This window comes from Aotus nancymaae, unplaced genomic scaffold, assembly GCF_030222135.1.
Source record: "Aotus nancymaae isolate 86718 unplaced genomic scaffold, 86718_ANA_hifiasm-v0.15.2.pri h1tg000010l, whole genome shotgun sequence".
In the NCBI taxonomy this organism is placed as follows: Eukaryota; Metazoa; Chordata; class Mammalia; order Primates; family Aotidae; genus Aotus; species Aotus nancymaae.
The window spans coordinates 36,872,068-36,888,413 of NW_026988421.1; the positions used below are offsets into that span (position 1 = coordinate 36,872,068).

The following is a 16,346-nucleotide window of genomic DNA, read 5'->3' on the forward strand; positions in this document are numbered from 1 at the left end:
ATTTCTATCTTTCTGGCCTCTCCTTAACTGATGCTTTTTTTTGTTTTTGTTTTTTGTTTTTTGTTTTAGGACAGGGTTTTGTTCTGATACCCAAGCCCCAGGCTGGAGTACTGGAATACAGTGGCATAATCTTGGCTCACTGCAGGCTTAACCTCTGGGGCCCAAGTGTCCTCCTTCTTCGCCCTCTCAAGTAACTGGGACTATAGGCCCACACTACCACACTCAGCTAATTTTTTTATTTTTATTTTTATTTTTTCGCAGAGACAGGGTCTTGCTGTTTCCCAGACTGGTCTCAAACTCCTGGCCTCAAGCAGTCCTCTCACCTTGGCCTCCCAAAGTGCTGGGATTACCACACCTAACCTCCTTAGCTGCTTTTAACTGAAGTTCCTCCTCAGTCTTACTCTTAGCTATTAGAGTTCCTCAGGGCTCTTACCTAGACTTCTCTAGGTTCTCTCTGTGCTCCCAGTGTGATCCTATCAACTCTCATAGCTTTAGGTTACCATCTTAGAAAATGTTAAATAAATAATAAATGGATGACTAGATAGCCAAATGAAAGGATAGAGAGAAAAAGTAAGAAAGATCAATAGCTGACTTTAAGGACCAGCCTGCTTTGACAGGTATGGGGAGAACAAGATACTTAGGTAGACTGTCTTGGCAAAATGTTCAGAATCTTATCCCTCTCACCATCACCCCTTTCCCCAAAGCTACCTCATCCTTCAAGTTTCAGCTTAGCTAATTTCCGTGGAAAGGCCCTTTCTGACACCCTTCACCTCATTTCTCCAAATAAGATTAGGTTCGTATTACACGTTCCAATAATACCTGTCACTTCCTTAGAAATACATAATATCCTTGGAATAATTTGTTTATTTTCTGTGAGGGAAGGGACTATGTGACATGTTTACTTTGTTATCTCTAATTCCTGATAGTGCTTGGTCCCGTAGTAGGCATTCAATAAATGTAGGTGAGTGAATCAGTGAATTCAGTCACATTTTTTCAAAGTTGAAAGGAACCTCAGAGAGCAGTCCTGGAATCAGGATTGAAAGGGTGTTCTTTAGTTTTGCTTTTTGAAGTATGGTCCTCTGGCCAGCATTTGGGAACTTGTTAGCAACTCACAATCTCAGACCCTTCCAGATCTACTAACAAGTTCCCAGGGCGATTCATATGCACTGAAGTTTGAGAGAGGCACTGCTGTATATCATGTGATTATTCTGCATCGGTTCAACATTTCCAGGGAAAAGGAACCCACTACTATAAAAAATAATGCTTTACATTTTCAGGTAGTTGTAATTGCTAGCATGTTTCTCTTAACATTCAGCCCAAATCTACAGCTTCCTCCCTTTGGTTCTAATTATGTCCTTGGGCCTCCAAATCAGGCCTAATGTCTTTTTTACCTATTGACCTTTGGATATTGGGAAGCAGTATCATGTTTCTCATTAGAGGATGACAGGAAAGAATACATTTCGGGCCGGGCGTGGTGGCTCACGCCTGTAATCCCAGCACTTTGGGAGGCCGAGGCGGGTGGATCACGAGGTCAAGAGATCGAGACCATCCTGGTCAACATGGTGAAACCCCGTCTCTACTAATACAAAAAATTAGCTGGGCATGGTGGTGCGTGCCTGTAATCCCAGCTACTCAGGAGGCTGAGGCAGGAGAATTGCCTGAACTCAGGAGGCGGAGGTTGCGGTGAGCCGAGATCGCGCTATTGCACTGCAGCCTGGGTAACAAGTGAAACTCTGTCTCAAAAAAAAAAAAAGAAGAAGAATACATTTCTTGTTTCCTTACCCTGTAGTTCTTGTGCTCTTCATCTGGTGTAAAGGGGCCAAAAACTTTGGGTTATGAGGACTCCTATCCAGGAACATCAGAGGAATTGTTACTGTCCATCTGTCACCTGCCCTTTTTTACTTTATCATCCTTCAGAAATATTTTCCCTGAGGTCTTATTGCCGGAAGCTCTGTATAGTGGTGATTTTTTAAAAAAATTTCACCAATAGATCTTCAGTGCCTTTCTCTTTTTGTTTCTTTCACTAGATAACCATTGTAGAACTGAGAATTTTTGTTTTATGACATAATTGTATGTGTTCTTATCAGTTACTGAGAACTAATGCTCATCTATATCTCACCTTAGAAAAGATATTGTAAAAAGCAAGTGTTTATTTGTAAACTGCTTTCAAATGTTGAACATCTCTATAGGTAATAAATTATTGCTTATATTGCAGCTAATCTGTGAGGTTTTCTTTTGAGCAATATGAGATTTTGGTTTTTTTGCAGGTACTCATTATTTTTTAAGTTTTGTGCTGGCTATTACCATGTGAGAACATAAGATATGATCCCTGCCTAAAAGAACATTTTAATTAGGGAGATAAGACTACAGAACATGAAAGATTAGAACATAGTGAAGTGCTTGTCTGTAAGACTATAAGCAAACTAGAATATTGCTAAGAATTCTGGTTACAACTACAATGATTGTACTGACACAAGATGATACTTAATAAGTGAATGATGTTTCCTTTTCAAAAGGGCATTCATCTTCAAAGAAATCAGAAGATTCTCTAAATAGTAAGTAACAAGTATTTATTTAATAAAAATATGCATTTGAGGTATTTGCAATTTGGATTTCCCATGAATTGCATCTTGCTCTGACGTGAATTATTTTTTGTTTTTGTGAATTATTCTTGTACATGAGAAAAACTGTAGAAAAAAGCCCAAAAGTGTATAGGATTTATTCCCCAGTTAAGGATATTAAGTTTCTTAAGTATAGAGTGCCTTAAAAAATTTCCAGTATATACGATGGATATATCTTTCAATTTCATGTTATAAAATGTGAAGGAAGAAAAATAAAGGGATGAGGTTGTAATGGATTTAAATTAGTCCTATGGTTTTCACTAGTTTGGATCAAAACAGATTGGTTTTCATTGAGTATTTGCTGCAAATTTTATTTTTCCCTGCAACATTCCAAAAAGTATTCACAATGACTTACAAAAATATACACAATAAGTTTTTTAAGGTTAAAAAAGTCAGAATAATGGAAAAATAAGGTAGAATAGCAATGTAAAACTACAGGTAAAATTGATACACACAAATGTATACCAAAAAGTCCTGCATAATTGCAAAGATAGATCACAGATTTGTCCGTGGTCTTCCTACCAACCAAACCTTAGAGTGAAACCCGCAGTAGAAATATTAATTGTACCCATAAGATCATAATGAGAACTCCTAGAGTGTTCAGCTTTTTCCTGGCAGTTTTGAGAGAAGAGTCTTCTATGGGTTTGTAAAGGGGACACCCATTTGTGTCATAACAAACAGTAGCTTTGAATGTAAGCAGTAATACGATGTTGAATTTTTTAAAGACTTGTAGTAGGCTCAAAGCCTACTAATAAGGTGTAGTTCAATAGCATATCTAATTCATTTTATACTCTCTGGACTTATTACATAGAAATTTAGAAACTTGAGATTTCTAGGCTTACTTGCTTATTTATAAACCTAAGAATTAAAAAAAAATTTTTTTTCTGACTTTAAAGTACATGAGTATTTATTGTGGCAAACTCAGGGAAAAAAGGTTGATAATTATTCCAAATTCCACAACTCAAATATAAACATTATATGCATTTAGTGTAATTCTTAACTAGAAATTTTAAATATTCAATGATCAGAAATTTTACACTGAGAAAAATAGAAATTTAAGATAGTTGTTTAAAAATTTAGTGGAGAAGGAGATGTTGATGGAGGTATTCCTCTAACTTAGGAATATAGTATATTCCTTATAATTATTTTGCTTGTACCAATTTTGTTTTCAACATATTTGAAGTGTCTTAAAGCACTGACACTTTGTCCCCATGTAAATTCTAATTTATCAGGAGGTCCTTTCCTAAATTAGGTGAAATGTAGTGACAGTTTCGAAAATACAGCCAGGTATAAGGCCAGTGGACCAGTGTTAGCTCAGGATGAAATCATAGGTACATACTTCAACAAAAGTGTATACAGGCTAAAGTGGGAAAGCGTATTTTAATTTTCATCCATTTCCAACAATGAGAGGTGTGAATGCTTGCGTAATGTAGAAAAAATTCCCCTTTTTCAGTTCTAATTTTTTATTATTAAAAAATATTTGGGGAGAAATTCTTGAATCACTGATTTATGTTACTCTTTTATTTCTTCTGCCTGCCTTCTCCCTCCCACTGTCTTTCACCCCTGCCCTCTGAATTCTTCCCTGCCTCCTAGAAATAACCCTTAACTCTCTTTTACCTCTCCTCAACTAAGTGAAATTTTTACTAGTAGAAGCAGGGTGAATTCTGTGAAGACTATATCCAATCTGAAAAACCTCTAGCTTAATTTGGCCTTGAAAAAACAAATTATCCATTTCAAGCTGACCTGCTATTTGGCGGCCAGAAAGCTATTTACCATAGCAAGCAGGAAACATTGATATTGTTATGGTATGCCAACCCCAAATATCCTCTCAGGCAGTCAGCCATCTGTATTATATGGTCTTGGCAATTTCAGACCTCACATTTTGCTATTTGTCTTATTTCCATTTGGATAATACTCAGTTACATTTTTAACCCATTTAACATATGGATTATTAAAACCAAATCCATGGAGAAAAACTCAATTTCTGTCAGCTCAGTAATAAGTGCTTTAGATGTGTTACCTCATTTAATCTTAATAACGGGCATATAATATTCTCATTTTGTAGATGAGAAAAATCAAGACCTAGAGAATGTTTTTAAATGAATGAAGAAACTTAATTTAAAAAAAGTATATATTTAAAGTATACTGATGATTTGCTGCCCTCTTAACAAATTTCAAGTATTGTTGTCTGTAGTCACCATGCACATGACATCTCCCAAGAACCGGAGAATTGAAGCACGGTGTCCAAGGTCAAGTAGTTGATGACAGAGCTAGGATTACACATAAGTTTATAATTCCAAAGTCTATGCCCTTTACCTGTATCATCAATCAGTTGTTCATCAGTGAAATCAACTGTATGTCTATTCTTTATACCCCAGTTTTGGCATATGCATTATACAGATCCACATTAAATGATTTGATCTATGTTTCACTTCTGTCTATAAAATGGGTGTAAAGAAACCTACTTTGTTGGATTTATTATCAGAATTGAATGAGAAAACATACATGTAAAGTATGTGCCTGACACAAAGTAAGTCCTTGATAACCCATAGCTGTTATTACCAGAAAAGAAAAATACAGACATATAAATCCTATGTTTGTTCTCTAGAATTGATGAAATGAAAAGTTAAGTCTATAAAACTCTGACCTGTCCATTTGTTATCATGATTATTGGAAACATTTGCCATTTCTTCAGTAGGGCAAGTTGTTAGTTATCATGTTATAGCCACAGAAGCCAAGATGATAGGCCTGCTTTCATTATTCAAAATATACAGGGAAAATTGTTTGCAATGTTAGGCACCACATTCTAAAGGAACATTGAAAACTTGAAGCAGGTCAGGAAGAAAAAACTGAAGTATTGAGAGAACTTGAAATTGTGTTTAGGGAGAATGTTGGAGGAACTGCAGATGTTTACCTGGGAGACAAGTGAAGGGATGGGAAGAAAGAGGTGAGGAAGTAGACATGGAAATTACTGTCTAGATATTTGCAAGGCTGCTACTACGTAGGAGACTTTTTTTTATGACTCTGGGTTGGCAGAACTGCTCAAAGACAGATTTTTTCATTAATTTAAGGAAAAATTTGTCCTTTAGAACTGTCTGACAAAAGGAATGGAGAAATGGGCTACCTCTGGAGTAGTGAGTGTTCAAGCATGGATTGGATTGCCACTTGTTATTGGAGGTGTTGCAGTGAGAGGTTCATTCATTGGCTAAGTGTTGGATTAAATGACCTCCAGGTTTCCCCTTTCAACTCAGAGTCAGTGACTTAAATTCTGATCACTACTTGCCAATAAGTACTGAATAGATTTGCCAGTGATGCATTCTTTTGTGTTGCCTTTTCTTCCAATTGTTCTTTCCTTAGTAATACCCATCCCACCTCTTGTAGATTGTAACAGTTATGATAGCAATGATTTGTAGTGACAGCCAACCTTCAGGGAACCAGGATACTGTAGATTCATAGGGTTATAAGGGACCGTAAAGGTAATTTAGTCCAGTCTTGTAGATTTGATTCTCTAGGGATATCTGGCCACATTTTTAGTGGGTATTTTTAAAAACAGTTATTTTATAGCGTTACTCTAAACTGACTTGATTTTTTAGTAAAATTGATTGACTGATATCAGAAAACTGGTGTAAGAAAGCTGGCATGTGGGGAGTACTCTTGGAAGGGAATAAGAAAACAGAGTCAATCCTTTTGAAATTAGCTGTCCACTTCTAAAGGTCTTGTAGGTTTAGTTCTCTGGCATCATTAACAGAGTAACACCATAGTAATAACCTTACTAGCCTAGTTAGTTTTTCTATGCTTTATCTCATGTTAGTGAGTTTTCAAAAAAATAAGAGAAGATTCTAATTCTTTTTTCCCTCATATTGTAAATTTGGGACACTGGCCATTCCAGTGATGGCTGTCATTGAGCCAGGAATCTTGTTTTCAAGATTGAAATTGTATCATTTGTATGTAGATCATTAGAATACAAAACGCCCTCTCCCCTTTTGCTATTTTAGCTAGAATTGGTGCCAGAATAGATTCAGTTAGGAGCAAAGTTCAGACACACATGTTGATTCAAGGTTCAGAGTCCAACAGGTAAAAGGCTACAACCACCATAACAAATCAATGCTGTTTTATTTTTATGTTGTGTTTAACTAAAGGACATTCTATATTGACAGGCCACATTTGTGCCCTTTCTTTTTTAGACTAATAATTGTTATTGGAGAGGAATTGTTTGCTGATTTAACTACTTTGTGGAATATGGTGTTATTGCCTGATAATTTTGCAGTATTTTTAAATTTTTAGTTGACTAATAAAGGTGATTTATTTGAAATATCTCTATTTTGTTATGTTTTTATAAATAAAATATTACTTTTACTGATTTTGAAGGTAATACATGCTCTTTGTTTAAAATACAAATAATTTAGAAATGTTTAAAATAGAAAGTAAAAGTATTCCAAACCCACAGGTAATATAATCACTGTTAAGTTTGGTTGGTTTTTGCAAACTTACAATACATATATAAAATTACACGTAAGTATATAACATGTATATACTTTTAACATATATATTATACTATTCATACGTTTTGTAACTTTTTAAAAATTTAATATAGAATGGACATTTTTCTATGGCAGTACATACAGATATGCTGATATTTTTAAACAGCTGTATAGTATTTAACCAGTCCTTAATCCCTAATTCGTGGTAATTTAGGTTGGATTTTTTTGTTGTTATACTCTGTGCATCTTTGTACATATGTATCAGAGGTGCTTATTTATCTATGTAAATAATCAAATTCCCAAAAGTAGCATTGCTGGTCAAAGGGTATGTGTTTTAAACTGATCTATATTGCCAGATTTTCCTCAAGAAGCAGGTTTACAGAATTTTCACTCCCAGCAATGTGTGAGAATGCCAGTTTCTTCACTGAAACAGGCTTCTTCCAATTATGTAATCAGCATTGGTTTTTTAAAATGTCTGACAATTAAAAAAATAATAATTTAACTAGCTGGTCTTACATACTAGCTCAGTTCTTAAGGTGCTAATTCTAATGTAAACATGTTCTCTACAAGTGTAAATCTTAACTTGCATGTCTTCTATGGAACCAAGAAAAAAAAGAAACTAGATCAGAGACAACTATATTGCAAGAGATAATTCACTTACAAAAGTTGATATTGGAATTGCTACTTTAACTCAGTGTAACTTAGAGAAGTTTCCATGAGACTTAAAAATCCTTGGCCTTTTTGCTGAGACTCTGGTATTTCTTGGCTTATTTATATATGTTTTAAAAGAATTTATCATACCTGTGAGAGTGAATTAAACTTCTGAAGAGCCATAAAAGTTGAAGCTCAGTTAACTAAAAAGTTAATTGTATTGGTAAATAGTTAAAAATGTGTTTTAAGTATAATACATTTAAAAAGATCATCTCTTTTAAATTAACAGGAAAGTCTGATAAGGAAGAAAATACTTCAGAATCTGAACTTTGGAAGGGTCCACTACCAGAGACAGATGAGAAATCACAGTAAGTGCTGATATTAATAGATAATACATACCTTTTTTTTTTTTTCTGGTAGAGACAGAGTCTCCCTCTGTCACCCAGGGTGGAGTGCAGTGGCACAATCTCAGCTCACTGCAACCTCCACCTCCCAGGTTCAAGCAATTCTCCTGCCTCAGCCTCCTGAGTAGCTGGGACTACGGGTGCACACTGCCACACCCGCCTAATTTCTTTTGGATAATACATACCTTTTAAATCAGCTTAGAAGCTATCACCATGGCTTTATTAATGAAAAAATACAACATCATGATGATCTGTTTAATGCCCAGGACTGCCTAGCCTGGTAAGATTAGAGCTTATTCCCAGCCATTGTCATAAGCAGCCAACACGTCCAGCTTCCTCCTGGTAAATAAATCTTTGATCAGTTCACTTTAAAAGATGACCTTCTGGTCCTTGCTTGGATTTCTTCAGAGATGGCTGTATCGGAGAAGCCTATTCCATGATACTGTGATTATCATAAACCTATGCAACGGAGCCCCTTGCATGGGAAGTACACTTCTACACTGCTGTCACACTCGTTTTTGTTTAAAAAAAAAAAAAATCTACTGCTACAAATACATAATATATTTACTATGCTCAGAGTAGTAAAAGAACTACAGCCTAAGCAGATTTACCCAATTCCCCTTAGTTATTCCCCGATGTAACCTAGACTTACATTTTTCTTTAAAAATAGTCTTTAAAATTTATTTATTGAGGAGACTATAGTTTGAAATGAGAATGAACAGAGAAGTGATAAAGTAAGACCAAAAAGTAAAGAGAAGCAATGACATTTCACAAGTATTTCAAAACAAAATTTTGGGTAATACATTTAGGGAGAGGTGCCAACATATGAAATATTTTTATTTTAATCTGGGTATAGTTATGATTATTCTAGAAACTTAAGAATTATTTGATGGCTGAGTCGTGAGAATATATTGATATACAGCAGAATCAGCCAATATGTTGACTTAAAGTATTTTATTTTATTAATCTTATATAATGTGTCATGTAGTAATTTTTTACTCTAATTCTTAATCTTAATATGTATGCTTTTTTAAAAAATAGGGAAGAAGAATTCGATGAGTATTTTCAGGACTTGTTTCTGTGAGATGAGAGAAAGAAGCCTCCGCTCCTTAATGTGAAACTTTATGAAGTTTTAAACTTCATACACTTTGAAATTTTATGTAAGTTTTTATCTGCAAATTACAGGTTGTGTGGTTTGTCTTTGGAAATAAAAATCCAGGTTCTCTCATAATGTCAATTACTTTGGAAATTCATTAGTTCGATTAAAGACTTCCCTATCCTTTAAATCTTTTCAGTTGCTTATCTACAGTTCTGTTTTATCTGTAGCTCCTCGGGGATAGAGCTCATACTCTGTACAGATTCCATTGTTCCTATATATTTATTTTTCACTGATTTATATTTATCTTCTCTTGCCTTCATTATTTTTTTTTATTATTTTTCCTTTTTTTTTAAGCCACCATATTGGATTTGTTTGTTTGTTTTTAATTTTTTTTCTTTTGTAGAAACAGAGTCCTCCTGTGTTGCCCAGGGTGGTATTCAAACTCCTGGTTTTATGCATTCCTCCCACCCTGGCCTCCCAAAGTGCTGGGATCACAGGTGGTGAGCTACTGTGCTCTGCCAATTATTTTAAATTACTAGGATTAAAGTAGATTATGTATGTCTTTAACTGGCACCCTTCTGTTAAGCACCTGCTTTCCCACCTATTTCCAGCTGCTTTTTGGGGTTTTTTGCTTGCCTGTCTCTTGCTTCCTTCTTACCTCTACCACTTAAGAGAGTTTGTTATAATCAAATTTGACTTCTTAGCCTGTGGATAATTTACTGTTAAGTAAATGATTACCACAGGGAGCCAGTGAGGTCCTAGTAGTCTAAAATAGTGCATGTGTTCACAAAATTGACTCTCCAACAGAGATTATGCAATGAGATAATTTAACTGAATAATACTGTGTGCATATAGCTTACCTTGGATACACTCATACAATTATGAATATACTTCTGATATGGTTTGGCTCTGTGTCCCCACCCAAATCTCATCTTGAATGTGTACTCTCAAAATTCCCACGTGTTATGGGAGGGACCCAGTGGGAGATAATTTGAATCAAGGGGACAGTTTCTCCATACTGTTCTCATGGTAGTGAATAAGTGTCATGAGAGCTGATGGTTTTATCAGGGGCTTCTGCTTTTGCATCCTTCTCATTTTCTTTTGCTGCTGCCATGTAAGAAGTGCCTTTTGCCTCCCACCATGATTCTGAAGCTTCCCCGGCCATGTGGAACTGTAAGTCCAATTACAATTTTTTTTCTTCTCAGTCTTGGGTATGTCTTTATCAGCAGCATGAAAATGGACTAATACATCTTCCATGCAGAAATATATTATAAAATGTAACTTTTTAACATAAGGTCTTACTCATAAGGGTCTATTGGAGATGCTTCAGGAGATCCATGCCTTTTTAGAATCTATGTGTAAACTTCTGTGTCTATGATATGTTTTTTGGAGGAAGTCCATAAGTGTCAAATTTTCAAAAGGATTTATTGATTTCTGAAAACAGGTAAATACCTGCTTTTATAAAGAGCAAATAGATGGATAGATACAGGAGAAGATGCTTGACTTGATGAATAAGAGAAAAGACATATAGAAAATGATCATAACATAAGCAAGTATTTTATTGAAGATTTAAACATGGAATGATTGGCATTAAACTCCAAAATAAGTAATTTGGTATCTTATTTTAAAATGATTATTATCAGGTATTTTCATTTTATTAAACAGTTGTTATTTATTCCACAAATATTTATCAGGCTTCTATTATGTGTTAGGCACTGAGCGGGGCTTGTCCGTAAAGGAACTATCTGGGAAGTAATTATGCAATCATTTCTGAACCTCTTTCAGAAAAGTAAATCAGTGTTGGGTTTATCAGTATTTAACATTGTTTGATAGTCCCCTCACTTGAAGAAACTGATTTTTTTTTCACCTCACTACTTATAGTGTATAAAAACGAATCTACATTTCTGAGGAAAAAGTGCTTGAAATGTCCAGCAGCAAGACTGATATCCTTGGTAGAATATATGCAGTTAAACATTCTTATGGTAAAATATATCCTTTGTTTAGTGATCGTTGGGAAATAAAATTCCTGCAAAATTAAATTAGGAATTTAACTAGGAAGAATATATAAAGACCCTTTAAAAATAGATCAGTATATTTGGTATTTCAAGTATGGTTTATGACATCAGGCTCATTTATAAATTTATTTAAAATCACAACATTTAATCCATTCATACACAATGACAGATAATGGGGGTCATGTTTTTCGGGAGTCTTGAAAAGGCCTCTAACATGATGAGTTTAAAAAGTAATCCTCCTACATATCTATCTCAAACTTTGCTATGGCTCAGTCAGTGGTGGTCAGCAGACCATTGGTCTGGGGTGTTGAAGTTATGCTTCCTTATACTTGTCTTATGCAGAGTTCATGTATTTAGCAGACCTTCAGTGGTGGACACCTCTACCCTCAAAACAATTTCTGGTGACTAAGGAGGGGAAGTTGTTTGAGCTGACTGATAGTTTGGAGTCCAAAATTACATAGGGTTAAAGGAATACAAAGTTTCTTACTTGGCTTTTAAAATAATAGTGATTCTGGAAGTGGAGTTTCAAAATTATCTTAAGCAATGGAAATAAGGGAGCATGCATCACTTAGCTAAGTTGATTACTTTAATGAATACTCATTTGAGTGTACATATGACTTACTGTCATACCTTATTTATATCTGTTGTAACATTTACTCACAATAGTATTCATTCATATTACTGAGTGCCTACCTTGTGCCAGACACTGCTCTAGGTGCCAAGATAGAGCTGTGAACGAAACAGACAAAATAGACAAAAATCTTTCCTCATGAACTTTACATTCTAATGTGAGAGAAGCAGTCTTACAATTCTAAGTACCTAACTTGTAAAAATCAAACAAATGGTGATTCATTTCTTGGCTGCTCAAAATTGATATAGGTTAATTACAAAAGATACAGGTTCATTGATCTTCGATTCATTAGAATATAGATAGCTTGTAACAAAAAAAACTTATGACAAAACATGGCATAGCTATATTATTTCTATTTCCTAATTTTATCTATGATTATAGCTAAGTAAAGGAAGAAATCTTAAATTTCTGTGATATCCAGACAGACATACACCATGCAGTGGAAGTAGTTGATTGCCCTTAGTTTCTCTTAACAGTTTAATATTTAGAATGCCTGGTAAGTAGTTCTATTAATCATTTTTAGAAAGTAATCTTAGCTGAAGTTTTTCCACACTGTTTTTGGTAAGGAAGTTCTTGCATAATCCAATCACATGCTTCTTAATGCATAATATTCATTAGCTGCTTTAACTTGCATTGGGATTATCCAGTTAGTATCTTGTGCTTTGATAATCCTTTTAATGAATAGTTCTGAACCATAAAAAATATTCTTAGTTACACATAAAATAATTGATTTCAAACTTTGAAGGAGGAGTATAGGACAAACGCATAGTTTTAATAAACTGCCAAAAAATGGTTTGGTCTTCATCATTCTATTATCAAGAGTAAAAGTAGAGGCAAGAGATAAGCATTTCAGATGGAATAACATTGAATAAAAATGACATCATTACTTTGTTTTCTATACCATATTTACAACACTATACATTCTATATTGCATTTACCCTTTCATTAAGACATATTGAAAGATTTTAGTTCAGGGAGTGGCTTAGGTATGAATCACAATTATAAATGTTATGGGTGAATTGTGTCTCCCCCACCCCCCACCTATTTCATATGTTTAAGTTGTAATTCCCAGTACTTCAGAATGTGACTGTATTTGGAGATAAGGCCATTAATGAAGTAATTTGACTAAAATGAGGTCACTCACGTGGGCCCTAATCCAATCCTACTGGAGTCCTAATAAGAAAAGGAGATTAGGACACAGTCATGCAGAGGGATGACCATGTAAAGACACAGGGAGAGGATGGCCATCTGCAAACCAAGTTGAGAGGCCTCACAAGACAGCAGTCCTGTCAACTCCTTGATCTTGAACTTCCAGCCCCCAAGCCTGTGAGAAAATACATTTTTATTGGTTAAACACCCAGTCTGTGGTACTTTGTTATGGCAGCCTTAGCAAATAAATACAATTAATGTCTGAAAAAATAATTTGTACTAGTTTCAGGATTGCATATTTTTTAATTTAAAATAAATTGGCACCAAAAATTTACCCATTTTTCTCATATTGTGCACTTTTGTTGAACTTTATTTTGCCCTTGGAGTTTTTGGGCTAGCAATATATATTTTCCTCATAGTCAAAGGGTAGTTTTTCTGAAGATCCTCTTACTCTGTTACTTGATGATTTGCTGACGTTCTTTTGATTATTTTCTGGTTTTCTTCAAAGGTACAATGATATTTGAAGTTTAGACCGGTTAGATTATATTACAACATTAAACATGTTTTGGACTTCTTATCATCACCACCTCCTGCATCTTCAGCAGCTAGTAAAATCAAGGAAAGCAATATTATTAGGAGTTAGTGGATATATAGTGTTTTCATTCTGACACTCCCATGAGAGTAGTGTCAGCTTTATAGACTGATTAGTAATTTTAACCTAGCAAGTACTGTGGGTTTGACCATGTAAAAACTTGAATTCATATTTAGAGTTGGTCCACTTAAAAGATAGAATCTGGGTTGGGCACAGTGGCTCATGCCTATAATCCCAGCACTTTGGGAGGCCAAGACAGGTGGATCCCTTGAGGTCAGGAGTGTGAGACCAGCCTGGCCAACATGATGAAACCCTGTTTCTACTAAAAATACAAAAATTAGCTGAGTATGGTGGTGTGCGCCTGTAATCCTAGCTACTCAGGAGGCTGAGGTGGGAGGATTGCTTGAATCAGGGAGGCAGAGGTTGCAATGAACTGAGATCATGCCATTGCACTCCAGCCTGGGCAACAGAGTGAATGAGACTCCGTCTCAGAAAAATAATAGAATCTGATATATGGTTGGTCAATAACATCTTAGTTTTTTACTGAGAATGCAATCTGGAAATCTAAGCTTGATGCACAAAACTCCATGCCTGGCAATACAAAATAATGATCTTAGTCCACAAAGAATTACCTGTGTAGTAGAAAACTCAGAAGTAAATTTTTATGCAAATAAAGTATAGATCCATATCCGATATACTGAATACTATAAGAAAATGTCAGGAGTCACTTAAAGGACCTGATGATCTCTTCATAATAAAGTTGAGATAAAGGTTAAATCTGATAGTACTAAGAAATACCTTATTTTTCACTTGCTCAGTAAAAATCACTTATCTTTTTGAAATGCAAATCATACCTTAAATCTCTTGAATGACACACAAAAATTTTTTTTTGAGACGGAGTTTCGCTCACGTTACCCAGGCTGGAGTGCAATGGCGCGATCTCGGCTCACCGCAACCTCCGCCTCCTGGGTTCAGGCAATTCTCCTGCCTCAGCCTCCCGAGTAGCTGGGATTACAGGCACGCGCCACCATGCCCAGCTAATTTTTTGTATTTTTAGTAGAGACGGGGTTTCACCATGTTGACCAGGATGGTCTCGATCTCTTGACCTCGTGATCCACCCGCCTCGGCCTATCAAAGTGCTGGGATTACAGGCGTGAGCCACCGCGCCCGGCCCGACACACAAAAATTTTTATCTCGGCCTTCAAGGCAATACAGTATCTTGACAGCTGCCTGTACTACCAGCTTCATCTGTACTTTGCACTCTTTGATCTCTAGACTCCAGCTACATCAGCTTTTATTTTTCAATTGCGCCAAGCTTATTCCTACTGCAAGCCTTTCTATGTATTTTCTTACTTTTCCTCCCCGACTTCTCCTTTCTGTGGTTGGCATAAGCATTCTTCAGGAAAGCCTTCTCCATGCCCCATGTACACACTAGTGCTTTCTTTGAGATCATTGATTGTGCATTGGTTCACAATGTTTATTTAGTTCCCCTTCCAAATGCTAAATTGTTCAAGATAAAGGATCCCATCTTTCCCCAGGGCCTGCCCAACACAGGGCCTTGTACAGAATAGACATTGATAAATACATAAGTGATCTTAGTCCACAATACTTAGTCTGAATACTAAATACAGACATAGTACTTAGTCTGAATACTAAATGAAAATGTCTGGAGGATAAGGTAAAAGTGAGGGTGTGCAATTGAAAAGTGACGGTATTTCTTAGTACTATTTCTTAGTACTATTAGATTTAACCTTTATCTCAACTTTATTATGAAGAGATGATCAGGTCCTTTAAGTGACTCCTGACATTTTCTTTTAGTATGCAGACTGTTGTGTCTATATTTAGTCAAGGAGTCAGAAACTCCTGTTTTTATTCTGCTGAAGGACACCCATATCTTTATTAAGACAAATATTTTCTCCTACAAATTATTTAAAATTTTACTAAATGCAATAGAACCACCTAAAAGGAACATGTTTTCTTTCAGGACCTTTCCACATAGAGATGATTTCTTTGTTAAGCAATAACAGTTGTTTACAAAACCTTTAGAGTGATAAACTTTCAAGACAAAAATTAGCATTCCACTTTCAAGATGATGTTTGGGCCATCTGATGAACTAATAGTTAATTCTAAGCATTTTGAGAATCTGAAAACATTAAACCTGACAAAGTGACTTTAGGAACAGAAATTTCATGCCAGAAAAAAAAAAAATGGCACAGAAATCTCATGCCAGAAAAACTTCTCCCAATGTGGAGACAGGCAATTTTAGCCTTACTCTACGTGTAGGACTTCCTCAAGTTGAAGATCTGTAAAACCATCTAATTAGAGAAGAATATTAAGCTCAGCGAGGTTAAGCAAGCTGCCCAAAGTCTCACAGCTAATGCATAATGTTGGGATAAAAACTTTTTTCTCATCTAACCCTAATCCCACAGATTGTGTAGTTTTCATATTATTCCTAACCACCCAGTGTTCTTCAGAGGAGCCACCTTCTAGAAGGATGAAGCAGGCTAGCTCCAATCACTACTTCAACTGGACCAGTCAATTCCATCCAGAGTTATACATAAGATGTTGTTTGTGGCGGAGCTGGCTGGGTGGTGGTCGGGGGGTACCTGAAAACTACTAATCGACCTCTTGAAATTGTCAGTCTGCTCCAGTAAAGCAGGTTTCCTGTTTTAGTAACTCTTTATGCCTTTGTCACATGCCATT

At 35.6% G+C, this 16,346-nt stretch overlaps 3 protein-coding genes across 13 annotated transcripts in view; 2 read left to right on the forward strand and 1 right to left on the reverse strand.

The window, feature by feature from the left end:
* Positions 1-10,411, forward strand: part of LOC105718949 (protein FRA10AC1) — a 33,459-nt gene extending 23,048 nt beyond the window's left edge. For 4 of the 9 annotated variants that reach the window (XM_012454801.3, XM_012454803.3, XM_012454804.3 and 1 more), the window contains 3 exons: positions 2,517-2,555; positions 8,043-8,121; positions 9,199-9,394. In XM_012454801.3, coding sequence (XP_012310224.1) covers positions 2,517-2,555; positions 8,043-8,121; positions 9,199-9,241 — 161 coding nt within the window. In that variant the 3' untranslated portion in view covers positions 9,242-9,394. Of the gene's footprint in view, positions 1-2,516; positions 2,556-8,042; positions 8,127-9,198; positions 9,395-10,375 lie in introns of those variants that run through there. The other 5 variants (XM_064374105.1, XM_064374106.1, XM_064374104.1 and 2 more) reach the window with 4 other exon arrangements.
* The window catches only part of RBP4 (retinol binding protein 4), an 85,979-nt gene continuing 79,914 nt past the window's right edge, over positions 10,282-16,346 (forward strand). The window contains exon 1 of the mRNA XM_064374109.1: positions 10,282-10,429. Within this exon, the coding sequence (XP_064230179.1) occupies positions 10,397-10,429 (33 nt within the window). The 5' untranslated portion in view covers positions 10,282-10,396. The remainder of the gene's footprint in view (positions 10,430-16,346) is intronic.
* PDE6C (phosphodiesterase 6C) overlaps positions 10,797-16,346 on the reverse strand; it is a 64,861-nt gene continuing 59,311 nt past the window's right edge. For all 3 annotated transcript variants that reach the window (XM_012454793.2, XM_012454794.3, XM_012454795.3), the window contains one exon: positions 10,797-13,656. In XM_012454793.2, the coding sequence (XP_012310216.2) occupies positions 13,598-13,656 (59 nt within the window). In that variant the 3' untranslated portion in view covers positions 10,797-13,597. The remainder of the gene's footprint in view (positions 13,657-16,346) is intronic.